Source organism: Caretta caretta, chromosome 1 (assembly GCF_965140235.1).
Source record: "Caretta caretta isolate rCarCar2 chromosome 1, rCarCar1.hap1, whole genome shotgun sequence".
Taxonomy (NCBI): Eukaryota; Metazoa; Chordata; order Testudines; family Cheloniidae; genus Caretta; species Caretta caretta.
The window spans coordinates 133593099-133616889 of NC_134206.1; the positions used below are offsets into that span (position 1 = coordinate 133593099).

At 40.1% G+C, this 23791-nt stretch overlaps 1 protein-coding gene across 4 annotated transcripts in view; it reads left to right on the plus strand.

Moving 5' to 3' along the window:
• Window positions 1–23428, plus strand: part of WWC3 (WWC family member 3) — a 174680-nt gene extending 151252 nt beyond the window's left edge. For 3 of the 4 annotated variants that reach the window (XM_075131229.1, XM_048860547.2, XM_075131230.1), the window contains exons 15-23: window positions 688–880; window positions 4375–4542; window positions 5395–5546; window positions 12626–12782; window positions 13952–14116; window positions 16995–17087; window positions 18114–18344; window positions 19137–19264; window positions 21003–23428. In XM_075131229.1, the coding sequence (XP_074987330.1) occupies window positions 688–880; window positions 4375–4542; window positions 5395–5546; window positions 12626–12782; window positions 13952–14116; window positions 16995–17087; window positions 18114–18344; window positions 19137–19264; window positions 21003–21069 (1354 nt within the window). In that variant the 3' untranslated portion in view covers window positions 21070–23428. The remainder of the gene's footprint in view (window positions 1–687; window positions 881–4374; window positions 4543–5394; window positions 5547–12625; window positions 12783–13951; window positions 14117–16994; window positions 17088–18113; window positions 18345–19136; window positions 19265–21002) is intronic. The other variant, XM_075131228.1, reaches the window with a different exon arrangement.
• The last annotated feature ends 363 nt before the right edge of the window (window positions 23429–23791 follow it).

The window sequence follows — 23791 nt, forward strand, 5'->3', positions numbered from 1 at the left end:
ATTCTTAAATTAACATAAGGCCTCTTGATCATAAAGCTTGTTCTTTCCCCTCTCCTCCAAGCTACAGCTAAAAATAATTCAAAATAAGCTGGGTCACTGTCCTAATGTTAGTCTGCTGCCATACATAGAATACAAAGGTTTGTTTTTCTTGGGAATAGAAGGGGATGTAAGGATCATCTTGTATTGTTTAACGCATGCTCCTATGTAATGAGAGAGATTTTCATAGTCTCTGAAGAGAGCCACGTATAGTGACGGTCATCCTAAAAGGTAGTGACTACTAATTTGGGCTTGGAGTTTCATCGGTGAAAGAAGCAGGTAAGGGATTGTCAATCGTAAGGCACCCTCCGTGACCTTTCTTTTCTTCCCCTCCTGCCTCACTTCTCCAGCAAAACTCCAAGAGGGCAGGGAGGGGGGGTCAACAGGACACAATAACAAGAGCTATATTGTAATGTCTCCGGGTTAATCAGTAGAGTTGGAAAGTGGAAGAACTGCTCAACCTTGTGTTTTTTTCACTTAACGAATGCAAGACTAAACTCCATTAATGAAGAGTTGCAAGCGTGTGTCGGTAATGTAGAAATTACATTTATTTTTATTGTTCAGTTTAAATTTTAGAAACTTAAAAAATAATTTGAACCTAGCTTTCTTTATTTCAGTTGTGCTGGTTTTTGCTTGTTTTTCTGTTCCCAGACATGTTCGAGTTTACTTACCTCCACTGGAGTCAGGCACACCTACCACTTACTGCTCCAGAGCTTTGGAATTCCAAACCCCGTTAATATTTAATGACGTTTTCCGAATCCCGGTGCATTCAAGTGCATTGAAATTAAAATCGCTGCAGCTGTATATTTGTTCAGTTGACCACCAGCAGCAAGAAGAACTCTTGGTAAATGGTCCATTTTTCCTGGAAAAAAAAAATGGTATTGTGTGCTCTAAGTTCCTTAATAAAAGTCACTTCCGTATCAGCAAAGGACACCAAAAGGACTGATTTTTTTCTGAAGCATAAGAGAAATGTAGCTGGAATCTGAAGGGAGTGTATTGATACAGAGCATCTTTTTGGAGTAGTCATCATCAGGGGTATTTTTCCATGTAGATAACAAGAATAACTGGTATAATTGTCTGTCTGAGGTCTGTCTAACTAACAAGAAATACAGGCAGTCCTTGGACTTACGACACAATTGGTTCCTGAAAATTGTGTCATAAGTCGAAACATCATAACTTGGAACCACAATCCACTTCATTGCAGGGCCCAGCGTTGTAAAGTCAAAACCAGTGGTCATGAGTCAAATCAGGGTGTCAATTCAGAAGTGTCATAAGTGCCATTCGTCATAAGATGAACGTCGTAAAGTTGAGGACTGCCTGTAATTTAAATATAATTTAAGGATGGGATTTTCAGAAGCCATTTTCAAAGTCAATGAGCTCGTGCTTCTCATTCACTTAGGAACTTTTGAAAATCCCTCTCTAAATGTTCAAAGAAATTAGCTAAAAATAGAGTATTACAGATCTTGGAGTAGGGGTGGGCAAACTTTTTGGCCCAAGGGCCACAGCTGCATGAGGAAATTGCATTCAGGGCCATGAATGTGGGGTTGGGATGTAGTGCGCAGGAAAGGGCTCAGGGCAAGGGGTTGGAGCGCAGGAGAGGGTGCGGAGGGGGCTCAGGGCAGGGGTGCAGCGAGGAGTGCGGCAGGGGGTTCGGTGCAGCAGGGATGTGGGCTGCAGCAGGGGGCTCAAGGCAAGCAGTTGGGGTGTAGGAGGGGTGCGGCAGGGGGCTCAGGGCAGGGTGTTGGGGTGCCGGCTGCAGCAGGGGTTCGGGGTGCAGCTCCGACCCAGCGCCGGTTACTTGGAGCAGCTTCGGGGTGGCAGCTGTGCGCACCGGGGCCATGGCAGGCTCCCTGCCTGCCCTGGCCCCGCAATGCTCTGCTCCTGGAAGCGGCTGGCACCATGTCCCTATGGCCCCTGGGGGAGGGAGTAGCAGAGGGCTCCACATGCTGCCCTCACCTGTGCGTACCTCCCCCAAGCTCCTATTCGCCATGGTTCCCTGTTCCTGGCCAATGGGAGCGGCGGTGGGCGGTGCCTGCAGGCAAGGGCAGCGCGCGGAGCGCTCTGACTCCCCTCCCCCAGGGACTGCAGGGACGTGGTGCCGGCCGATTCCAGGAACAGTGGTGGGGCCCGCGACGCTATGGGGTGGCAATCCCATGGGCCGGATCCAAAGCCCTGATGGGCCAGATCCGGCCCACAGGCTGTAGTTTGCCCACCCCTGTCTTGGAGAATGCCAAAATTTTAATATTACCTGCTGTATATTTGTGGTGTTACAGGCAGTCCTTGACTTCACAGCATTCGACTTACGACGAACGGCACTTACAATACTTCTGAATTGACACCCTGATTTGACTTACGACAATACTTTACAACACTTGGTCCCGCAATTGTGTGGATTGCGGTTCCGAGTTACGACGTTTTGACTTACGACGCAATGTTCAGGAACCAATTGTGTCATAAGACTGAGGACTGTCTGTATTTCATCACTTTTTCAATGCAGAGCCTTATTAAAATGAATAGAATGCTGGTCCACAGATTCCTGTGAGACTTGGTCGATTAAGAATACTAATAATATATTATTACTTAGAAAGTTATTGTGTTGGAAAAAGTAAAAGAATTATAGTTGCTGCTGCCACCAAAGATTGACAAAAGAACAGTTCAAAGTGTTGCATACAAGTCATCCTTTCTTAGTGGCCTGAAAATGGATTTTCTTATATACTCTTTTCGTTGTGAACTGGTCCTTCATACTCATAGTGGTGATCTCCTGTGTTATCATTCCGAAAACTGTTCCAAGAAGAAGATTACAGCCTTCTCCATGCCTTTGATCCATGTATCCTATTCATCTTTCTGTGCCACCATTGATGGCTGCCTTCGCTTCACCTGTACCACCCCAGTTAGTGATTTTCCCACAGAAAAGATTCAAAGCTCAATTGGGCCTTGATTAAGCAAGAGAGAGAATCTAAGAAATGTTCTCCCAAATAGCCCTATATTTCACGGATATAGGAAAGAGTAAAGATATGAAAGTTGTTGTATAGCTTCCATCTTGCAGTCCTTGTTTGACTTAACTAATCTGTCTCTATCAGAGCTTACTCTGGAGGAATGTTTGTGTCTTTAAAAAACAAATACAAACCTCTCTAATAGAACCCTCCACCTTTTGATGTTTAGTGTCAGTATCTGCAAAAGATGTTTCTTTCTCTAATATTGAGCCAAAATAAATATCAGCTGTGGAACAAGACAGTCCTTTTTTTTGGATGATGCAACAAATATACCAAATGAATCGTGTCTTACTTTGTGGTATGCAATATTGACATAAAATTGTTATAGTCTCCATAATTTATTTCCCAATATGTTATTTTATTTTGTTCATTGCAATCATTTGTCCCTTGTCCACTTGTTCAAACAGAGCCTTAGGGAACTTTTGGCATGGAAACAAATAAAATAAATACTTTACACATTTTCTAATTAAGTCTTTTTTTTAAAAATCTGCTTAAAGTTAAATTACAATTTCTGAACACATTTACTAACTTACTGTACTGTTAGATACACTTCTTCAGCCAACCTGTATTGTGAGAGATCTAAGCCATACTTTTTACATAACCCATTTCAATGAAATAGACCCCTGCTGGTAGGTTCATAGCATAGAAATATAAAGTCCCATGGCTAGCTAGATAAAGGCATAAGTTGCAGATGGGTGAATTAGGCTAACATTTCATTAGGGTCACTTCATCCCTCATTCTTTGTTGCCCCCTTGAATTTTGGGACTTCTAAAGGTGACTTACAAAGGAAACAAATTTCGTTTATTTCCAATTTGGCTTCTTTATGATGTATAAGGAAAGCTTGAAAGCTTTTACTACTTGTTTTTTACATAGCAATTCTGGTCTTATCTATCTTTTTTTGTTTTTCACCCCTGGAAGACTCGATTCACTGAGAACAGTAGTGATTTTTATTCAGATTAATTTTTTTCGTTAATGACAATTTAACTCAAATATATGAATTAACACTTGAGCGAAAAGCTGTCTTTGTAAAAGATAAAGAGCTGAGCTTTCTAACACAGTATCCAGTAAACCTCAGGAACATCAAACTTAGCAATTAGATTCTTAATTTAAAAAAAAAAATTCTCTTTTGTGGGGTTGGGGTGTGGGAAGAAAGGTGTTTTTTGTTTTTGTTTGTTTGTTTTTTTGGTATACATCATAAATAATAAAAACAAGGGAGACTTTATACTTTTTTCCATTGCCGGTCACCCATAACGTGTACTATTTTGATGCAGTATTTCTATTAAATGAGAGAGTTCTGTGAATGGGAAGTATATTCTTTGCTTATTTTGGCCTATTGTTTTTACAGGGCATCGCTCAGATTAGCCTGGCTGATCATGAGAGTTCCACTGAGATGCAGCTTCACTGGTATCCTGTCCAGATATTCACTGGTTCAGACCCACAAAGGGTGAAGGAGAAAAACCAGTGTGAAGAAAGCACTCCACAGAGTTCTGGAAATACAGCTACAGTGAAATCGGTATGGCCAGTGAAATCGGTATTAACTTAAAGTGGAGCCTCATCCTCTACAAGTTTGTTTGTTTGTTCCTGTGTGGAATTTGTATACTATCTGCACACACAGGTGAAATTTTAACTTTGTTTTTGTTGGAGGGGTTACCATCAAAAGAAAAAAATGAATGTTTCTTCTATTATAATACAATGCTCATCATATGTGCTTAATTGTTCAACTAATCTGCAGCATTTAGGCTGCAGAAAATGGGTGGTCATACAAAGTTTCAGAACCACTGAATTTTAGTAGAAAATATAGCTTTCTAATATGGGAGAGAGCTTTGTGTTCTGTTAATTGCAGTATTTGATGATGATTTAAAAAACAGTATTTTGAAAGTATTTTATAAAATAGAAGTATCAAACTTACGTTTTCATTGTAGGGAACACTGCATTGTAATTGGTTAATTCCTTTCTCTGTGAAGGACAACTAATATTAGGCTGTATTTTGTTCCAGTTGTATACACTGATACTCCTCAAGAATCTGAAAATATCTTACATTTTGCAGTATCTTTAAAAGAAATCACAAATCTTATCCAGTTTTCCACACTTTGCTAGAATAAAGGCTGAGATCCTGCAAGCACTTATGCTAGTGCTCAACCCTAATCCTATTATTGCTATTTAAAATAAATGTAAAACATTCACCCTTTCCCAATGAAAGGCTGCCACCTCTCTGGAGCGTTCCAGTGACTGAACAGCATTTATGTTTTGGTCACCTGGTGAGTATAAAGTCATGATTCAGGACACACTTCTTTTATTCTGAATACTCCATAAAAGCTAAGTCCTGGTTTAAGCTGTTTCATTTGAAACCCGTTTTCTCTTTCAGGATGCAGTGACAGCCCTATTAGCTAGGACCACAGCTCAGCTGGAAGCAGTGGAGAGAGAGCTGGCAGAAGAGAGAGTGAAACTGGAGTACACAGAGGAGGAAATCCTAGAGATTGAAAGAAAGGAAGATCAGGCAGAAGCTGTATCAGAGAGGTAAAAATATTAGGTTAAACCCTGATCAAAAAGAATTTGTAAGATCTTGGCTGAAGTTTACACTGTGGTTCTGTTCTCAAATATGACTGTAAAAACAACAGATCTTACTCTGAATTCTACTCCCTGCCTGTATTCAGTGTATCAGATCATTATAGTCTATCATCACGTGCAGGCAGAAGGGAACCCAACTTACCTCTCAGATCCCAGGTTGAGTTTGCAGGGATGGCAGCTAGGAAGGGGGTGGAAAATGACTTTTTGTTACAAACTGAGTACCTTTTACATGGAGATATTGCGAAACAGAAAGCAGGGAACCCTGCAGTGCCATTGTTGCAGTCACTTTCTAGAATATAATTTGCACTTTAATTAAAATTCTGTTGTATTCATGAAGGAAAGTTGAAATAAAACTGCATGTTGCAGAGGAAACAAAATTGAAAAGTAGATAGTTCATGTCTTGACCTTGCAAACACCTATACATGTGTGTTCAGGATTGGGCCATACACATTTATACGTTTAAATTGTTTATGTATGACCTTGTACAAAAATTAGAAATGAATTGTTTATCCTATAAAAGGATGCATTTTCTGGTGGAAGGGAGAGGGAGGGATTGATTTTGTTATACATTAACAATACCACAGTCTTCTATTTTCCTAACTACTCTCACTTACAATAAGAGCAAAAAGATCCAGTTTGGACACTAGAGACAATACAGTGCTATCAGCTGGACAGGGTGGGAAATGTGCAAAAATTAAGGACATTCACAACACTGATTCCACGGAGCATTTTAATTAATTTTATAAAACCCCATAACTATCTTGTAAAATGCAGCATGGCTGGATTACAATTCTCAGCAGAGAGTCATCATGCTTTTGAGAGTTTTCTTATTATGGTGATTCCTTTTTGAAGTACTCAACTGATCCTGAATTTATTCATATGTAAGGTAACATTTCGGAAGTGCCTGAGTGACTTGAGGGCTTAAGTTCTTACTGAAGATATGTTGTCCACATGGATTCCACTGTTGACACACTTATACCCCGTGTACATGAGATTGGATTCTTTTTGCCAGCAGTGTCCAAACAGGCTGTATCAACCCTAGATGTCCTCACACCCTCCATCTGAGGATATAAAGGGCAGAGTGGGCCCAACTATCCCTTAGTTCTTTCTTATCACCTGTGGCAGTGAGATGGAACCCCTTTTCTCTGCACACTGAGCTAGTGTTACTTATCTTAGTTAATTGCCTGTTGGCAATATATATACTATTAAAAGTTAATGACTTCTTAGATAAGATTCACATATGCTAGAAAACTTCAGTTAGGCTAGCGATATGTAATAGAAATGTGGCAGAAGCGAAATCTCTAGGATTCAAGACCTATCCCTTGTACAATATTTTGATGTCTATTGACACGGGCACTCCCAGTGTCTACTGTGCAGAGGAGAGGGACACATCCAGTGGCAATGTTCCATTTGTCAGTCTTTCTCCAAGTGCACTCCTCAAGAGATCAATGTGAGCCTCTTCAGACACTGAGTGGAAGACTAGTGTAAGGCCTCAGCCATCCGGTCAGTCTCTCTCTGTTAGTGCCTGGAGAGCCAAGATTCCACCCTGAGCTCTCAGGCCAGATCTTCTCAGAGTTTTCATGAGTCTATCGCTATCTTGGCATCCTCTGACAGGCAGAAAGGAGCACCGCCCACCTGTTCCTATCAATCCTATCCTGTACCACCTATCAATTAAAAATGCCTTTTTAATAGCCTTTATCTCAGCTCAAAGGGTAAGGTGGACTCAGGCCCTCATGTTCTCCTTGTACAGTGTGTTTCATAAGGACAGGGTCACTGCCAGGCCTCATTCCAAGTTACTGCCCAAAGTTGTCTCAGTGTTTCATATAAACCAATCCATTCACCTCCCATTTTCCCCCCCAAGTCTCACTTAGCCCCGGAGGAAGCCAGCCTTTACATACTAGATGTAGTAAGAGCACTGTCTCTTTATATTGACAGGACAAAATCATTCAGGAACATACTTAGACTATTTGTCATCTTTGCAAGTAGAGCTAAAGGATATCCTATATCCTTACAGAGGTTATCTAAGTGGATCTCCAACTGTATAAGGACATGCTAGGAGTTAGCTGGGTTAGATCCACCTGATCATATTAGAGTTTATTCCACTAGTGCTCAGGCACGTTCTGCTGCCTGTTTGAACAATGTCCCTGTGCATGAAATTTGTAGAGCACTATATGGAGCTTGGTCCATGCCTCTACAAGACACTATTCTTTGGTAGAAGCCTCCAAATCAGATGTATGTTTTTTGGAAGGGCTGTCTCACAGTCACTGTTAAGTAGGTCTCCAAACGAACAGATAATGACTTGTTAATCACCAAGAATAGAATCTATATGGACAATCACGCAAAGAACAAATAACGGTTACTTACCCTACGATAATTGTGGTTCTTTGAGATTTGTTGTCCACATGGATTCCATGACCCACCCTCTCTCGAAAGAATAGTAAGTATGGCAGGCGACCAGCTTGGCTTAACGGTGAAATCCTAGCAGATCTTAAGCATAAAAAAGAAGCTTACAAGAAGTGGAAGGTTGGACATATGACCAGGGAAGAGTATAAAAATATTGCTCGGGCATGTAGGAATGAAATTAGGAGGGCCAAATCGCACCTGGAGCTGCAGCTAGCGAGAGATGTTAAGAGTAACAAGAAGGGTTTCTTCAGGTATGTTGGCAACAAGAAGAAAGCCAAGGAAAGTGTGGGCCCCTTAATGAATGAGGGAGGCAACCTAGTGACAGAGGATGTGGAAAAAGCTAATGTACTCAATGCTTTTTTTGCCTCTGTCTTCACGAACAAGGTCAGCTCCCAGACTGCTGCGCTGGGCATCACAACATGGGGAATAGATGGCCAGCCCTCTGTGGAGAAAGAGGTGGTTAGGGACTATTTAGAAAAGCTGGACGTGCACAAGTCCATGGGGCCGGACGAGTTGCATCCGAGAGTGCTAAAGGAACTGGCGGCTGTGATTGCAGAGCCATTGGCCATTATCTTTGAAAGCTCGTGGCGAACGGGGGAAGACCTGGATGACTGGAAAAAGGCTAATGTAGTGCCAATCTTTAAAAAAGGGAAGAAGGAGGATCCTGGGAACTACAGGCCAGTGAGCCTCACTTCAGTCCCCGGAAAAATCATGGAGCAGGTCCTCAAAGAATCAATCCTGAAGCACTTACATGAGAGGAAAGTGATCAGGAACAGTCATCATGGATTCACCAAGGGAAGGTCATGCCTGACTAATCTAATCGCCTTCTATGATGAGATTACTGGTTCTGTGGATGAAGGGAAAGCAGTGGATGTATTGTATCTTGACTTTAACAAAGCTTTTGGCATGGTCTCCCACAGTATTCTTGCCAGCAAGTTAAAGAAGTATGGGCTGGATGAATGCACTATAAGGTGGATAGAAAGCTGGCTAGATTGTCGGGCTCAACGGGTAGTGATCAATGGCTCCATGTCTAGTTGGCAGCAGGTGTCAAGTGGAGTGCCCCAGGGGTTGGTCCTGGGGCCGGTTTTGTTCAATATCTTCATAAATGATCTGGAGGATGGTGTGGATTGCACTCTCAGCAAATTTGCGGATGATACTAAACTGGGAGGAGTGGTAGATACGCTGGAGGGCAGGGATAGGATACAGAGGGACCTAGACAAATTGGAGGATTGGGCCAAAAGAAATCTGATGAGGTTCAATAAGGATAAGTGCAGGGTCCTGCACTTAGGACGGAAGAACCCAATGCACAGCTACAGACTAGGGACCGAATGGCTAGGCAGCAGTTCTGCGGAAAAGGACCTAGGGGTGACAGTGGACGAGAAGCTGGATATGAGTCAGCAGTGTGCCCTTGTTGCCAAGAAGGCCAATGGCATTTTGGGATGTATAAGTAGGGGCATAGCAAGCACATCGAGGGACGTGATCGTCCCCCTCTATTCGACATTGGTGAGGCCTCATCTGGAGTACTGTGTCCAGTATTGGGCCCCACACTACAAGAAGGATGTGGATAAATTGGAAAGAGTCCAGCGAAGGGCAACAAAAATGATTAGGGGTCTGGAACACATGACTTATGAGGAGAGGCTGAGGGAACTGGGATTGTTTAGTCTGCAGAAGAGAAGAATGAGGGGGGATTTGATAGCTGCTTTCAACTACCTGAGAGGTGGTTCCAGAGAGGATGGTTCTAGACTATTCTCAGTGGTGGAAGAGGACAGGACAAGGAGTAATGGTCTCAAGTTGCAGTGGGGGAGGTTTAGGTTGGATATTAGGAAAAGCTTTTTCACTAGGAGGGTGGTGAAACACTGGAATGCGTTGCCTAGGGAGGTGGTGGAGTCTCCTTCCTTAGAAGTTTTTAAGGTCAGGCTTGACAAAGCCCTGGCTGGGATGATTTAATTGGGGATGGGTCCTGCTTTTGAGCAGGGGGTTGGACTAGATGACCTCCTGAGGTCCCTTCCAACCCTGATATTCTATGATTCTATGATTCTCCTTGCTACTATGGAGTCCTACTTCTCTGAGATTCTGTATTCTAACAAAAGGAGTACTTTTTTCTTGAATTGTTACCACTTTTCTTGACTGCAGACTTGTTCCAACTTTAATCCTCTGTTTCTTAGACAGCCATTCAGATTTAAGGACCTTCATACCAGAATTGCTACTTCACCTGCTAGTTCTTTTATTTTTCAGCTCCATTCTGCTTTTACATCATTGCAGACTAATCTGTTCAGTTCTTTTGTGGTCCTGATGAGATACCAGCTGCTAGAAAGTGCTAAACCATGACTCTTTTTCCAGGCATATATTACTATAGCAGGATCCTTTCACTCTCTGCCACCCACAACTTTGCTAAATCAGTACACCCAGGAGGTGGAGCCTAGAAATTCCCAGAGAACCCATTTTAGAAATAGATAATCCATCCAGATCTGGTTCTGAGGACTTCTCACATCTCAAAAATTGTGGTAAGATTTTGTTTGCAGTAGAGGGCAAAATTTACTATGCTGTTTGGGGAACAGGGGAATACCAAGAAGATTGTTATGGAGTAAAGTTAAACTGCATTTAATTGTCCTCAAAATAGAGAGCTAGCTTTTGGATAACCCAAATCATTGCTAAATGAAGGTAAGCAATTTAATAGAATTAAAGTGCAACGTGCAGTTTGATATGTTTTGAGTGACTCATCTGGGCATGCACTTCAAATGGCAAACTCATGAGATCATGCTTCTGTTTCACAAGCTCACACAGCTTTTTCTGTTGTTAGTACTTGGTACAGTATTTGCTTCTCATTCAGATTTATGGGTCTCAACATTCTGCAGCAGGTGTGCAGAATGGGGCATCATATCCATGGGCAAAGATTTTTGCTATTTTTATTGCTATTATATTATATGAAGATTTTTGCTATTTTTCCCTGGCTTTTGAAAGAAGGGCATTTCAGAAGTTAGCACCTTAAATATGTTGACATGCTTTGACATTTGTCTTTTATATATGAGTGTAGAACATAGCTGATAGGTGGTATGAGTTCCAGGGTTGTCAATTTTTGAAACACATTGTGACAACGTTGAATTTCCTCTTGGGAGCAGGAGATATGTGAGTGGTCTGTAAGACCTCTGCCCTTTTAGTTGCTTTAGGGACATATGGGCTGAGAATCCCAGTTAGATCAGCGAAGCTACTTTAAAGCTGAATCTTACTTCTCAAGAGTCAGTAAGTGAACAACTTATTTTAGTATTACTGTTTTCCCATCAAAAAGTTGTGCAGGTTACTAGCTTCGTCTTATAGAAACCTTATATTTTTTTCACCTTTCCTACCAACAAATTAACCATAAAGGTTAGTCTTTAACTTTATTTTCAAAACTAGGACCTCCTTTCATATAGCAAGTACTTTTTCAGTCTCACCTCCTGGAATGACCCACTTTTAAGAAAAGAAAGCTTTTGCCAATGCCAAGGATAGTAGAGGCCCTTAAATATTGCTTATCCATTTTTATTTTTGCTTTGGCTTGTATTAAAAAGATATTTTTAGGTTAGGGTTGTATTGTCTTAGATAAAAGTTGCACGAGGAAGGCTGTTTCATTACACAGTGCATGATCAACCTGTATTTATTGATGCAGAAATTCTCAGCAAAAAACATTGTGGCTGGACTTTAAAAAGTGACTGCATAGTTGTAGATCTAGTAACAATACTTGGAGTTATTCAAGGTAAGATAATGACATGTGCAACCAAATCTCATACTATCGGGTGTACATTGCAAGCGTCAAGAATTGTCCAACTTCCAACTGGCTAAGGATCTGCTGCTGGAGGCATTATACCAGATTAACTGTACCAGCAGCCTGATCTGGTATAGCTATATCTATTTAAGAAAAGGGGTAGGTCCCGGAAAGATGGACCTGAACCATTTAAAAAAAAAAAGAAGTGTGTTCCCCCAAAGCTAGCCACATGGTGTGATGAATCCCTCAGAAAACAAACAGCGAGATTTGATACCGCCCTCCCACTGCCCACTTTATACAGTCTTGATATTGAATATCACATCACAAAATGCCCTCATAAACTGCATAACTAAGGAGTTTTATATTCTTCTTCCTTTTAATTACACAATGTTCCTTTCTTTTCATGTTATAAGAGAGATTTTAAAAAGAGGAACTGGCCGCTTTCTTTATGGTGTTCATAATTTTGAATACCTTCACTTAGTACTCCTATTGCTCTTCTGTTTTACAAGCTAAATAATCCAACCTTTGCAGTCTTTTATTTTATACATCACTGTTTTTCATGTTGTTAGTTTGTTGTTTGAGAGGCATTTTGTCCTTTTATGTATTTTAATGCTCTTTTCAAGGCTGGGAAGTGACTGGCTGGGAGGACTAGAAAAGCTGGTTCTTACATGAAAGATCTGAAATTAATGGCTTGTCTGTGTACCTTAGAGGTCCAAATAGGATAATCACCTCATTCAAGTGGAATGAATCAGAACGGCAGGAACAAAATTTTTTAAAAGGCAACTTATCCTTGAAGATTTGGATGTTGAAATTCATTAACACAGCATATATTTTTGCACAGTTCCATCACATTTCTTGAAAGTTCCTTGAAATGTTCTGTCCTTAGGAGTTGGCAAGCAGAATCTGTTGACAGTGGATGTAATTGCACTCAGACCAGCCCACCTTATCCAGAGGCATGTTGTGGCGATTCGTTACGTGGCCATATGTTTGCAGTTCAGGCAGGTCAATACAGTTCTGGTAAAGTGCAGCCTCCACCCCTAAAGGTAAGAAGAGAAAACACTATACTCTTGAAGACGGGCAAATGCCTAGCGCACTGTGCATTACTGGCACTAGCTGAACTTGTGTCATTTGGTCAGAAAATAAAATCAGAGCTGCATCAAGAACCCTGACCTATTGTTGTCTGCAGTGCTGAAAATCATACTCTATATTGAGTTGTTAAACTTACTCTTTTTAGTTACTTTTGGGGGAAAACTGCGTGTTGTCTCTTAATTTTACTTCCTATAATGGGATACTTGTCCAGTTTCTTGTTGAACAGAATCACTTTGTCAGCTCGTAAGGTAAAATATTTTTGCTCCTGCATAATGAGTGAGTATAGACTTACACTCAGTAACTGTGTTTCCTAGAAGTGTTTTGGAGAAGGCCATTCCCAAATGCAAATATTCATACCAATGTCGCATTCGTGGAAGATTTTTAAAATGTAAAAACTGAAAGGTTAAGTTTGTTACCTTGCTTTCACCGTGTTAAAATAAACATAGCTGGTTTTCAGACCAAATTTGGTGTGTTGAAGGCTGTACGTCATTTAAATCAGCTTCTGGAAACTCACAGAAAGTCAATGGAACTACATCTATTTACACGTACTGAGAAACTTGTCCTGTCAGAGTGTGGTGCACCATTCAGTGTCACATTGTGGTTGGGTAATACAGAACAGTTAAGTGAGCCATCTAAAAGTTTGGAGGCTTGGTTCAAAACTTATATGTTCAGAATCTCCAAATGCTTTGATTTTTTCTGTGATATCCTCAAAGTCTCCGGGTTCCTTGTGATTGACTCCTCTCCCTACCTTTGTACTGACTTAGTGGCAGGGCTGCTCCCTTCCCGAGAATCAGCACAGTTTTCTGAAAAGTGATTTAGTTCTCTCCGTCCATTGAGGTAAGAGCTTAGGCAGCTGTCCAGTCCAGCAGATTTGGTGATGTGGCTACAGAATGCTACATGTTAATCTCTTGATGGTTTAAGGCCCAGCAGAAAGGCTGTTAGCACTTGCAAACCAGTCCCACTATTCTGAATTGTGTGGTTTTAGAATTATGGTTTCTTAAATGAGAGATGATTCATGCACTGGACATATTAATTACAACTAGATCATAACTAACAAGTTTTTCTGCTTTTGTTGTAGAAGAGGTCAGTGGAGTAAAAGTACTGTTTTTGGCTGTGATTCTAGGTGGATAAAGAAACTAACACAGAAGATCTCTTCCCAGAAGAAGTCGCTATTCTTCCAAAAGAGAGAACCTGCCGAAGGCCCCGTGGTTCTGCTTTTGTTCGTAGTAGCACTATTGTTCGATCACAGACCTTCTCACCTGGAGCACGAAGTCAGTATGTTTGCAGAGTGAGTAGAAATTTTTTGTGGTTTTACGTTCAGAAGCAGAAAGTGTATTAAAGTGTGCTTTTTCAATACTTACATAATATTTACACGAATTAGGATTTATATTTTTTTTAATGTTCAGCCAAAAATTCTACACTGCATTAAATTATCATCACTGGAAAGAGTTCACTGATAGGAACCTATTTCTCTATAAAATACTAAGAATTAAATGATAGAATAGTCTTTTGGGGTCTTATGCTAGATACTGCTGACTTCCATAACATAACTCTTCTTTGTTTTTTGTCTATTTGGTGTCTAACATCGTGGAGTTCTGATCCTTGTTCAGAATTCCTTCTTGCTACCATAATACAAATAATAACTCACATAGCAGTCACTTGACACGCCTTGAAAATGCATTGTTATCGCATTCTGCAAGAGGCTCAGATAAAATTGCTGCACATTTCTATCCAAAGTGAAGCACTATGTAATGCTAGATACTATTTTAATATATACTGTTTAAAGCAGGCACCTCACTGAATCTGAAAAGCTAGTAATTTAGTGACATTGGTGTAAGTGGGGGAATAGTCCCACTATTGTGAGGAACTTTCCTGGCTCATACACCACCCTGATGGAATTGGTGAGCAAAAGGTCTGAGTCCTCACTCCCACTCCCTTTATACAGAGGCCTGCCTTATCTCCCCTTCCACTCTCCTGTGCGGCAGAGTCCCATAACCCCAACAAGGCCGGGGCAAGGTTTCCTGGGGGGCTCGACCCCCCCAACCTTGTTGTGCTCACTTAGGACCGGGGATAGAGTGCCCCACACCGGGGTGCTCTCTCTGCACTGGGTGCTTCCCTGACCCACTGGTCATTGCATATAGTTCAAAGCAAATACAATTTATTAAATAGCAACTAATTAAAAAAAATTAGGGAAAATATGGGAAAGGTTAAAGGAAAACTTATAACCCTACCCTGTGAGTATGGGGGAACCACAAATAGCTATCCCTGGAATGTCCGGGAAGTTCACAGTCTGTTCCTCACATGTCCAAGGCCGCCTTCCCAGGCCGTGGCTGTGCTGTGGTGATACACTTGCTCTGGTGGTGGCCACATGCCCTCAGGCTCTAGGTGGCAGGACCCTTCTTCCCAGCGTTGCCCCCGTCGGGGTTACAATCCCCTCCCAAGTCCAGCCTGCAAGGCCTCTTGGCCACGGGTGTCTCCCTGCGCTGGGCCCCCTGCCCAGGGTCCCCCCTCACTCTCCCCAGCTGCTCACTGCACCCGGCTCCGGACTGCTCCCCTTGCAGCTCCACTCTGCCTCAGCGCCGCTGCTGTTCTGCCTCCAGCTCTGCTCTCTGGGCTGCTTCTCTGGATCTCTCTGGCTCTGGCTGCTGCTCTTTCCTTACCTCCAACCCACTCTGCTCCTGGAAGCTCACACCGAGGGACGGGACCCTGGACTCCCAACTCCCTCATTGGCTGGCCTGCCCTGTCAATCAGACTGACCTGGAGCATTGGCCCTGGGGATTGTCTGTCTCAGGGTCTTGATTTCTCATTGGCCCTTTCTTTTGATACTGGGAGAGGGCCAAAAAAACCCACTAACTTTCAGTAAGGGGCCAACAGTCCCCTTACATTGGCATGGATCACTGTTCATGTCGCGCTCACTGTCAGTACCCAGCTTTGGCTGGGAAAGCTAATGATCTAACCAGCTCTCAAGGTTCCTTCCCCACTCTGAACTCTAGGGTACAGATGTGGGGACCTGCATGAAAACCTCCTAAGCTTACTTTTACCAACTTAGGTTAAAACTTCCCCAAGGTACAAACTATTTTACCCTTTGCCCTTGGACTTCCACTGCCACAACCAAACTTTATCTGGGTTCCTGAGAAAACGTAGTTTGGAAACGTCTTTCCCCCCCAAAATCCTCCCAACCTTGCACCCCACTTCCTGGGGAAGGTTTGGTAAAAATCCTCACCAATTTGCATAGGTGACCACAGATCCAAACCCTTGGATCTTAGAACAATGAAAAAGTATTCAGTTTTCTTACAAGAAGACTTTTAATAGAAGTAAAAAAGAATCATCTCTGTAAAATCAGGATGGTAAATACCTTACAGGGTAATTAGATTCAAAACATAGAGAATCCTTCTAGGCAAAACCTTAAGTTACAAAAAAACACACACAGAGAGGAATATTCATTCTATTCAGCACAGCTATTTTCTTAGCCATTTAAAGAAATCATAATCTAACACATACCTAGCTAGATTACTTACTAATTTCTAAGACTCCATTCCTGTTCTGTCCCCGGCAAAAGCATCACACAGACAGACACAGACCCTTTGTTTTTCTCCCTCCTCCCAGCTTTTGAAAGTATCTTGTCTCCTCATTGGTCATTTTGGTCAGGTGCCAGCGAGGTTACCTTTAGCTTCTTAACCCTTTACAGGTGAGAGGATTGTTCCTCTGGCCAGGAGGGATTTCAAAGGGGTTTACCCTTCCCTTTATATTTATGACACCAGCGGACCAAATTCAGTGATGAATCCTGGTCACATGCCACCTTCTTGCAAATACGCTAAGGAGATTGGCTTGTTATACACAACAATAAACACTTTTGATGGTAGATCACTGTTGCCAACCACAACAATCTTGGCAATTTAAAAAGAAACATAGTGAAGCACGTGCACCATCTTTTAACAAATAAACATTGTTCAGAAACTGCACAACAGAATTTTTTTAAAGTGAAGGCAAGTATGAATTTATGATGCAGTCTGAGAACTTTTGTCCATTAATGTAAGTAAATCTCAAGTGTCCTAGAAAAGTATTCTGTTGTCTAGCATTGTTTCCAATTAAAAGCTTGTAACATTTGTGATTCCAAAGCAACCATGAATAAATGTCCATTTATGTTTAATATCTTTTTTAATCAGCTGTATCGTAGTGACAGTGACAGTTCAACCCTGCCAAGGAAATCACCCTTCATCCGCAATACATTGGAAAGGCGTACTTTGCGCTATAAGCAGGTATACTACAGTATATGAGCATGTGGATTTTTCTCTGCTGAGACCTTTTTTACAAAGTGAAGCAGCAGTACTTTGACCTGGATTTCAAAGGTGTATTTAAGACAATTTTTATGAAGCATCTGATACTGTAATGTAATAAATTAATTGGGTTTTTTTTAGGAGAAGAGACAGATATTTGAGATACAGTCATAAACAACTGCAAAAACTTGCTTGTCACCTAATGACCAATTTAAATCAATTCTGATTATGGATTGGTTTAATTATCCAGTGTGTTAAAATGCTATCGGTAAGACTGTGCTTGGCTGCATACCCACAAAGTGCGGTGAGACCAATTAGAAATCCTGGTCACAACCCTATGTGGTCCACCTAGACCTTGGTCCTAGGTGTTCAGAAGTAAGCAAGGTTAAGTGCCCCTTTAGTCTCTTACCAGAGTAGGGGGGCAGGGAGTGTGCGGAGCCTTGTTTTCATCCCCCATACTTTCTGGCCAGTGCAGGTGTCGTAACTTATTGCTGGAAGAGATGAGTAGCAAATTGCTACCACCTTCAGAGCAAGGAGGAAGCTTGGAAGGAATTTTTACTCAGGATGTGTCTCCTGAGTCACAATGCATTTTGAGTTTACTCCTGAGTGGTGTAGTTTGTACATCACCCTTTGCTGAAAGCTATTCCTGAAGTCATCATTTAACAGTAAGAATTTCATGATGGCAGCAGAAGGTATGTAAATAAGAACACTTGGTTCACAACCCTATGCATATTTATGGACTAAGACATCTTACTTGGAAAAGGTGGTTAGTTTTTTGAGACCAAAATTTGGATCTGCCATCAAACACGAATTGAAATAGTATACCTGAAATACAAAATATGTTTAGTCTTGTCACAGTGAGATTGGTACGTTATTTCCAAAACTTCCGTGCCAGAAGAGTTAAAGACATGCATGAAATGTCTGCCTGAATCAGCTAAGAATATATCAATATAACATGTTCTGAATAACATCTCTGTTGTGTGTTTTATTTGAATTATAATAATCCAGCAGTCCTGTAGATCTTCTTTGGCTGAGCTTATGGCAAGGACATCCCTAGACCTGGAGCTGGATCTCCAGGCATCCAGAACTAGACAGAGACAACTGAATGAGGAGATATGTGTTTTGAGAGAGTTGAAGCAACGTCTGGAAGATGCCCAACTCAGAGGGCAAACTGATCTTCCCCACTGGGTCCTTCGGGACGAACGATTCCGAAATTTGTTGAAGGAAGCAGAGAGACAGGTATGGTTTCTTGGGCTCTATGTTGGGCATACTCAGAACCCTTGATTAAAGCCTGCCTGATGGTAAGTATACCTTGGAAGTGCTGAAGTTAAATGAATGGACCTCTATAATGTTACATGATTTCAAATAAACAATTTCACCCCAGATGCCCTTGTTGTTACCCTCATGAAAACATCAGTTCATTGATTATTATTGAATACCACATTGGTGACAATTACTGGAGGATGGAACTGTTTAATGTGTCTGAGACATTAAAACTCTCCATCAAAAGTTTGATTTTTCTGGTATTTTTAAAAGCATTTTCTGATATTTCTGTAAGTTATAGATATTTAGTAGGGGAATCGCAATGCATTTTTCCCCACGTGGCCTCTGGATGAATATCCACTGATTTGATATTTTATCATAAATGAGTGTTCTGCATAATTTCCTCTTACTGTGTATGCATACTGTAATTCCCATTGATGGGAAAGGGAAGTGTACCAAAGCATGCTGGGGCAAACTACAAAAAATTGCCATTGGATTTTCAGTGCCCACATAGAGCACACATAATCTCTAGTTTATGGTCTCATTTGAAAGATCGAAATACAGTAAACTACGTGGAATTTAACACATCTTTCTCAGGAGCATTAGGGACTAAAACAGTCCTGTGGCTCTGGGGAGTCTAGCTATTTCAGACCTTGTGTTTGGCTGGTTTCACTGAGATGAAGTGGGAAAGCATATTATTTAAACAGATGTCTTCATTTCCATATGTTTCCAGCTATTCATTTTTAGTTTGGTTTTAATACTTTTCAGACAAGACAGACCAAATTTGAACATCACCAAGAACAAGTAGCTGAAAAAATGCTAAAGAAAGCATCCAAAGAAGTATACCTACTGCGTGGACAAAACCAGAAAGAGCCTATTCAGGTGCAGACTTTTAGGTAAGCAATAACATCTGTATTGAAAATAGCACATGTTTAATCTTTACCGGTCTCTGTTGGTTGTAATGTACTAATGTATTACTATAGTAGCTCCAAACCACCTAGCTTCACTGTGCAGTGTCCTATGTATCTATAACCTTTACTTATATATTGATGTGGGCCTGTCTTCATTAGAGTGCTTTTCTTTTGAACAATTCATGGTACAAAGACTAAAAACCGAAGTGAAGAAGCGCTGTCACCCAACGTGCAAATAAAAAAATGCTGTAGTACAAAAAGAGAATGTCCAAATTTATGTACACACATTTTTAGGCTATAATTCTAATTCGGGCAGCTACTAACACCACCATATTCTTTGGGCTCCAAGCTAACATGGTTTAAGTTCTCCAAGGAACCAGTTGCATCCCTATATGCACAGTCAATTAGTTAATGTTCTGTATGTACTCTAGTAAACAGCATTGTCCCCATAACTGTTTGTTCTTACTATTCAAACCAAAGTCCTGTTTCCTAACTGCTCTTTCCAGAAATCTCTGTGCTTTGTATCCTTCTTCATCCCTTCCTCCTCTGCTTACAGTTCTTATGTCAAATATACAGTTTTAAACTTTGCTTACCAGTGACTTTGGTAAATATTAACATGCATTTCAGATGATGATTTTTCTGACTATTAGTATTAAAATAGCAGTTTGTTTTGTATATTCATATGTGTACTCCATGTCATGAAGTGTTTAAGAGTAAATGCTTGCAATTTAATGACTGTGTAGGAAAACACAGCTAGTGTTTCATATTAGGCAGATGCTCACAGAACACTTTGGTTGTTAGAATCTCTTTTTATTGATTGTAATTATTGAAAAATTGTGCTATAATGGTAACAGGAAGGCTTAAATGAAAATTAAATGAATCAGGTCTTTAATTTCATTGTTCATTTGGGAGAAGCTGTCAAAAATCCCTTTCTCCTAGGCTGACAGGCAGGACCTCAGGAGAGCAGAAATTGCAGGGTTGGTTTTTGATAGCTCTCTAATTCCCGCAATAATGAAGCCAACTTAAATCCTGCATATTGGGGAACACAAGGCAGGGAGGAAATAAATCAAATATACGGGCTGGTATGCAGAGATGAAACCATGGATAGTTTCTAATCACATTTAATCTGCTGTCTGTGGTGTTTGCTCAATAAAAAAGTGAAAAGAATAAGAATTTCCTTATTTTAGATATGAATGCATCCAGAAATAGTCTGTTACTTTCTGTATGTGTTGTCAGTAAAAACTGAAACAGTGCAGTTTTGTCCAGTGAAGAGGAACTATGCAAGGCTTAGCCGATGTGTAGAGCCTTGTGTGGTTCTGTGTACTCTGGGGCAGCTTTCATCCAAAAAGTAATAGTGTCTGTGGTTTATATTGTCGAGGAATTGGTCTGTATTCCCCATTTAGTTCAATCGTGTATAGCTAGTAGTGGATACTAGTTCTTTTTTTTCTTCCAAAAGACTGATTCTATGATGCTGACCTCCTTTGCAAAGCACTGAGAGCTACTGATGAAAAGTGCTATATAAAGGGCTAGGTGGTATTTATTATTATTTATTTATTATAGCTATACAATATGAGCCTGGTTTACTATGTTTATAAACACCTCAATAAATATTTGATCTGAAGAATTTAATGAGCTAAATAAAGATTGAAACAAATTCAGTTTCTTGAAGTCTGTATATAAGCATTTGTTTGACTACTTTTTATCTCTATTTTTTCAATGACAGAGAGAAGATAGCATTTTTTACAAGACCAAGGATTAACATACCTCCTCTGCCAGCTGATGATGTGTAACAGGTTGCATTGTAAACATGAAGTATTTATCTGTCTGTTTTATTTTAATGAAATTATTAGACTAGCTAAATTTCTTTTAAAAAGTTTGTGCAAAATACTATTAATATACACTTTTTGTAAAAAATAAAAACGTAAAAAAAGTAAAAGTAAAAAAATATATAAATATATATATATACATACACACACACACACACACACACACACACATATATATATATTTTATAATAGTGACTGCAACAAGGCTTGGTTTTTCCTTGTTGTGAAATTGACATCTCTGAAGACAACTTATTTTATAAAAGATCAGCTATCCTGTTAAGAGTGTGTACAGTTTTTATGCTGTTTTATTTGATTTAAAGGCTGGAAGACAGAAACAAAGTGAGTTCAGGCAAATTCACTGTATTGTAATTTATTTATAGCACATTTTTCCTTGAAGGAAAATACGTACTTTAAGATGTATTTTAAGACTGAAATTTTGTTCTTCAGTATTCGTCATACAGTAGAATGGAACCATTGAGCTGGTTTTGTTTCTGATACCTGAAATGAAAATACTATGTTCTAAATTTGTCACTTTTATCAGCTTTACTATCTGTATCCTATCATGTAAATTGTATTCTTTAGCACTGTCTGTGTTATAGCAAAATATTATCACCTGCAATGTTTTTAATACTGATTAAAAATGCCATTCAACATTGCAGAACTCATTTGCATGTTCTTACTGTGCACTAACAGATTGTTCTCATTTCAGTTGTGTTTAATGTATCTTTATATTTTTAATTAGATTCTCAATTTAAACGGGGGAAAGGAAAAGGGTGGCAGGTCTTTGTTTTGCTATGATTTAATAAAGATGGAAATGGGGGGGGAGGGGACTTCCCATATTAATAAAACTAGTAAAAGAATATAGCATCCGAGTAGTTTTAAAGATTGTGGCCCCATTCAGGAAGTACTTAAGTCCTATATTCTGGAAAGCATCCCTATTCAGAAGCGGGGTTAAACACATGCATAGCTTTTTAAGCAGGTGCTTTGAGTTAGGCACATGTGTAAGTTTTTGCTTTCCTGATGCTTTTCAGAAACAGGGCTTATAACTCTGGAAGAAATAGCTCACTTGGTTGGCAGCTGGGCCAACTACAACTTGGCCAGGAATGATTTTATTTGTTACCATTTGCTTTAACATAGGACTGTCACCCTAAATTCCCGACAATGCCAGTTTTGTGTCCTTGCATCTTGCAAGTATGTAAAAATGCTTCTTACTGAGCTACTGTAGGCAGTTTCTAATATTTTCTAATGTGCATTACCTAAGGAGAAGGGCACCCCACACAAGACTTATTTAACCTAATGTTGGAACATCCAGTGTGAAAATCAAGGTCTCTCTCGGTTCAAGGGACATCGTCAGGACAGATTTGGCCCCAAATTTAGGTTTTGTGAAAAGCTAACAAAATTGCAAAATCTCTGACCAGTAGCTTGTTTTCATTTATTTTTAGAAACAAGTAAACATTCCCTGCGGTGTTAGGACTCATGTACTGTAGCATTATGTAAGAGTATGAGAACGTAAAAGTTAAACTGACTGGGTCTATTTTCATTGTCCAAGCTGTGGAAAGTAAGCAGAATATAAATAGCAAAAGTATGTTATATTAAAAACCCAAACAGATTAGTAATTGAACATTATTAGTAACACAGACATTTGTGTTTTAAAATTATATTCCTTTTTACCTGACATAGTGTTTGTAAGCTTCCTAATCATCCAGTTTGGCATGAAAAAAGAATATTTGGCTTTATCATACTAACTGCCTTCAAGCCTCTTTTCTTCACAGTGGTATTGGTAGCTGTAGATAAGGGTCTCAAGCCTGAATAAGAGAGATTCAAAAAATGAACAGAATATAAGCCAACAGAAATAAATATTTACTAAAATAAATAACTAAAAACCAATGTTTTAGTCTGTGTTGGGATGAAAGTCTGAGAACACCAACTCTTTAAGTGCTCATTACCTGAATGTCCCAGTGCGTGAGAGGGAATAGATCTGTCTCCTTTACAGAGATTGCCATTAAAAAGGCAGTATTTACCAAAAGGTACGCACTGTGATATCTGAGATGTCACAGACTTGTCCTATACCTAAACTAGGAAATAACAGTGCGGTATCTAATGGCGAATGTTCCTGTTGTTTTTTTTAATGGTACAGTATCACCAGAATGTTTTGAGAGTCCAAGATTGACTGCTGTAACGAGTACTCTTTTGATGTGGTAATCAGTTATAATATTCAGTATTCATCTCTCTTGTTTTTGTCACAGTTTTGTACAATTGTGTCATTTGTATTATTTGGAAAGTATTTCTTTTACAGAATAAAATAATTTACTATAAATACAAATAGAGCTTTGTTATGTCTCACAATATAAAATGTTTTTGAAATAATTACATATAAGTCATTATAATACCTTTACAAAGCAATTTCGTGGGCTGTAGAGCATTATTTAGATGACATCACTATAATAAACTTTCATCTAATAGTTAAACCAATCAGTCCAGAAAGGTTACCCTGAAGGCTTGAAATGGATCCAGAGTGCCATGTATGGGAATAAAGTCCTGAAGCCTTAGCACTAATACCTCCCCTTGAAAACAAGCTCTCATCTGCATCAGAGGGTCACGGTTAAGATCTTTTCTGGGCTTATTTTCTACTTTTGTATTATGATGAGCAATTTCTCTGAAGAGAAAAGGCTGTTCAAAATTTCCT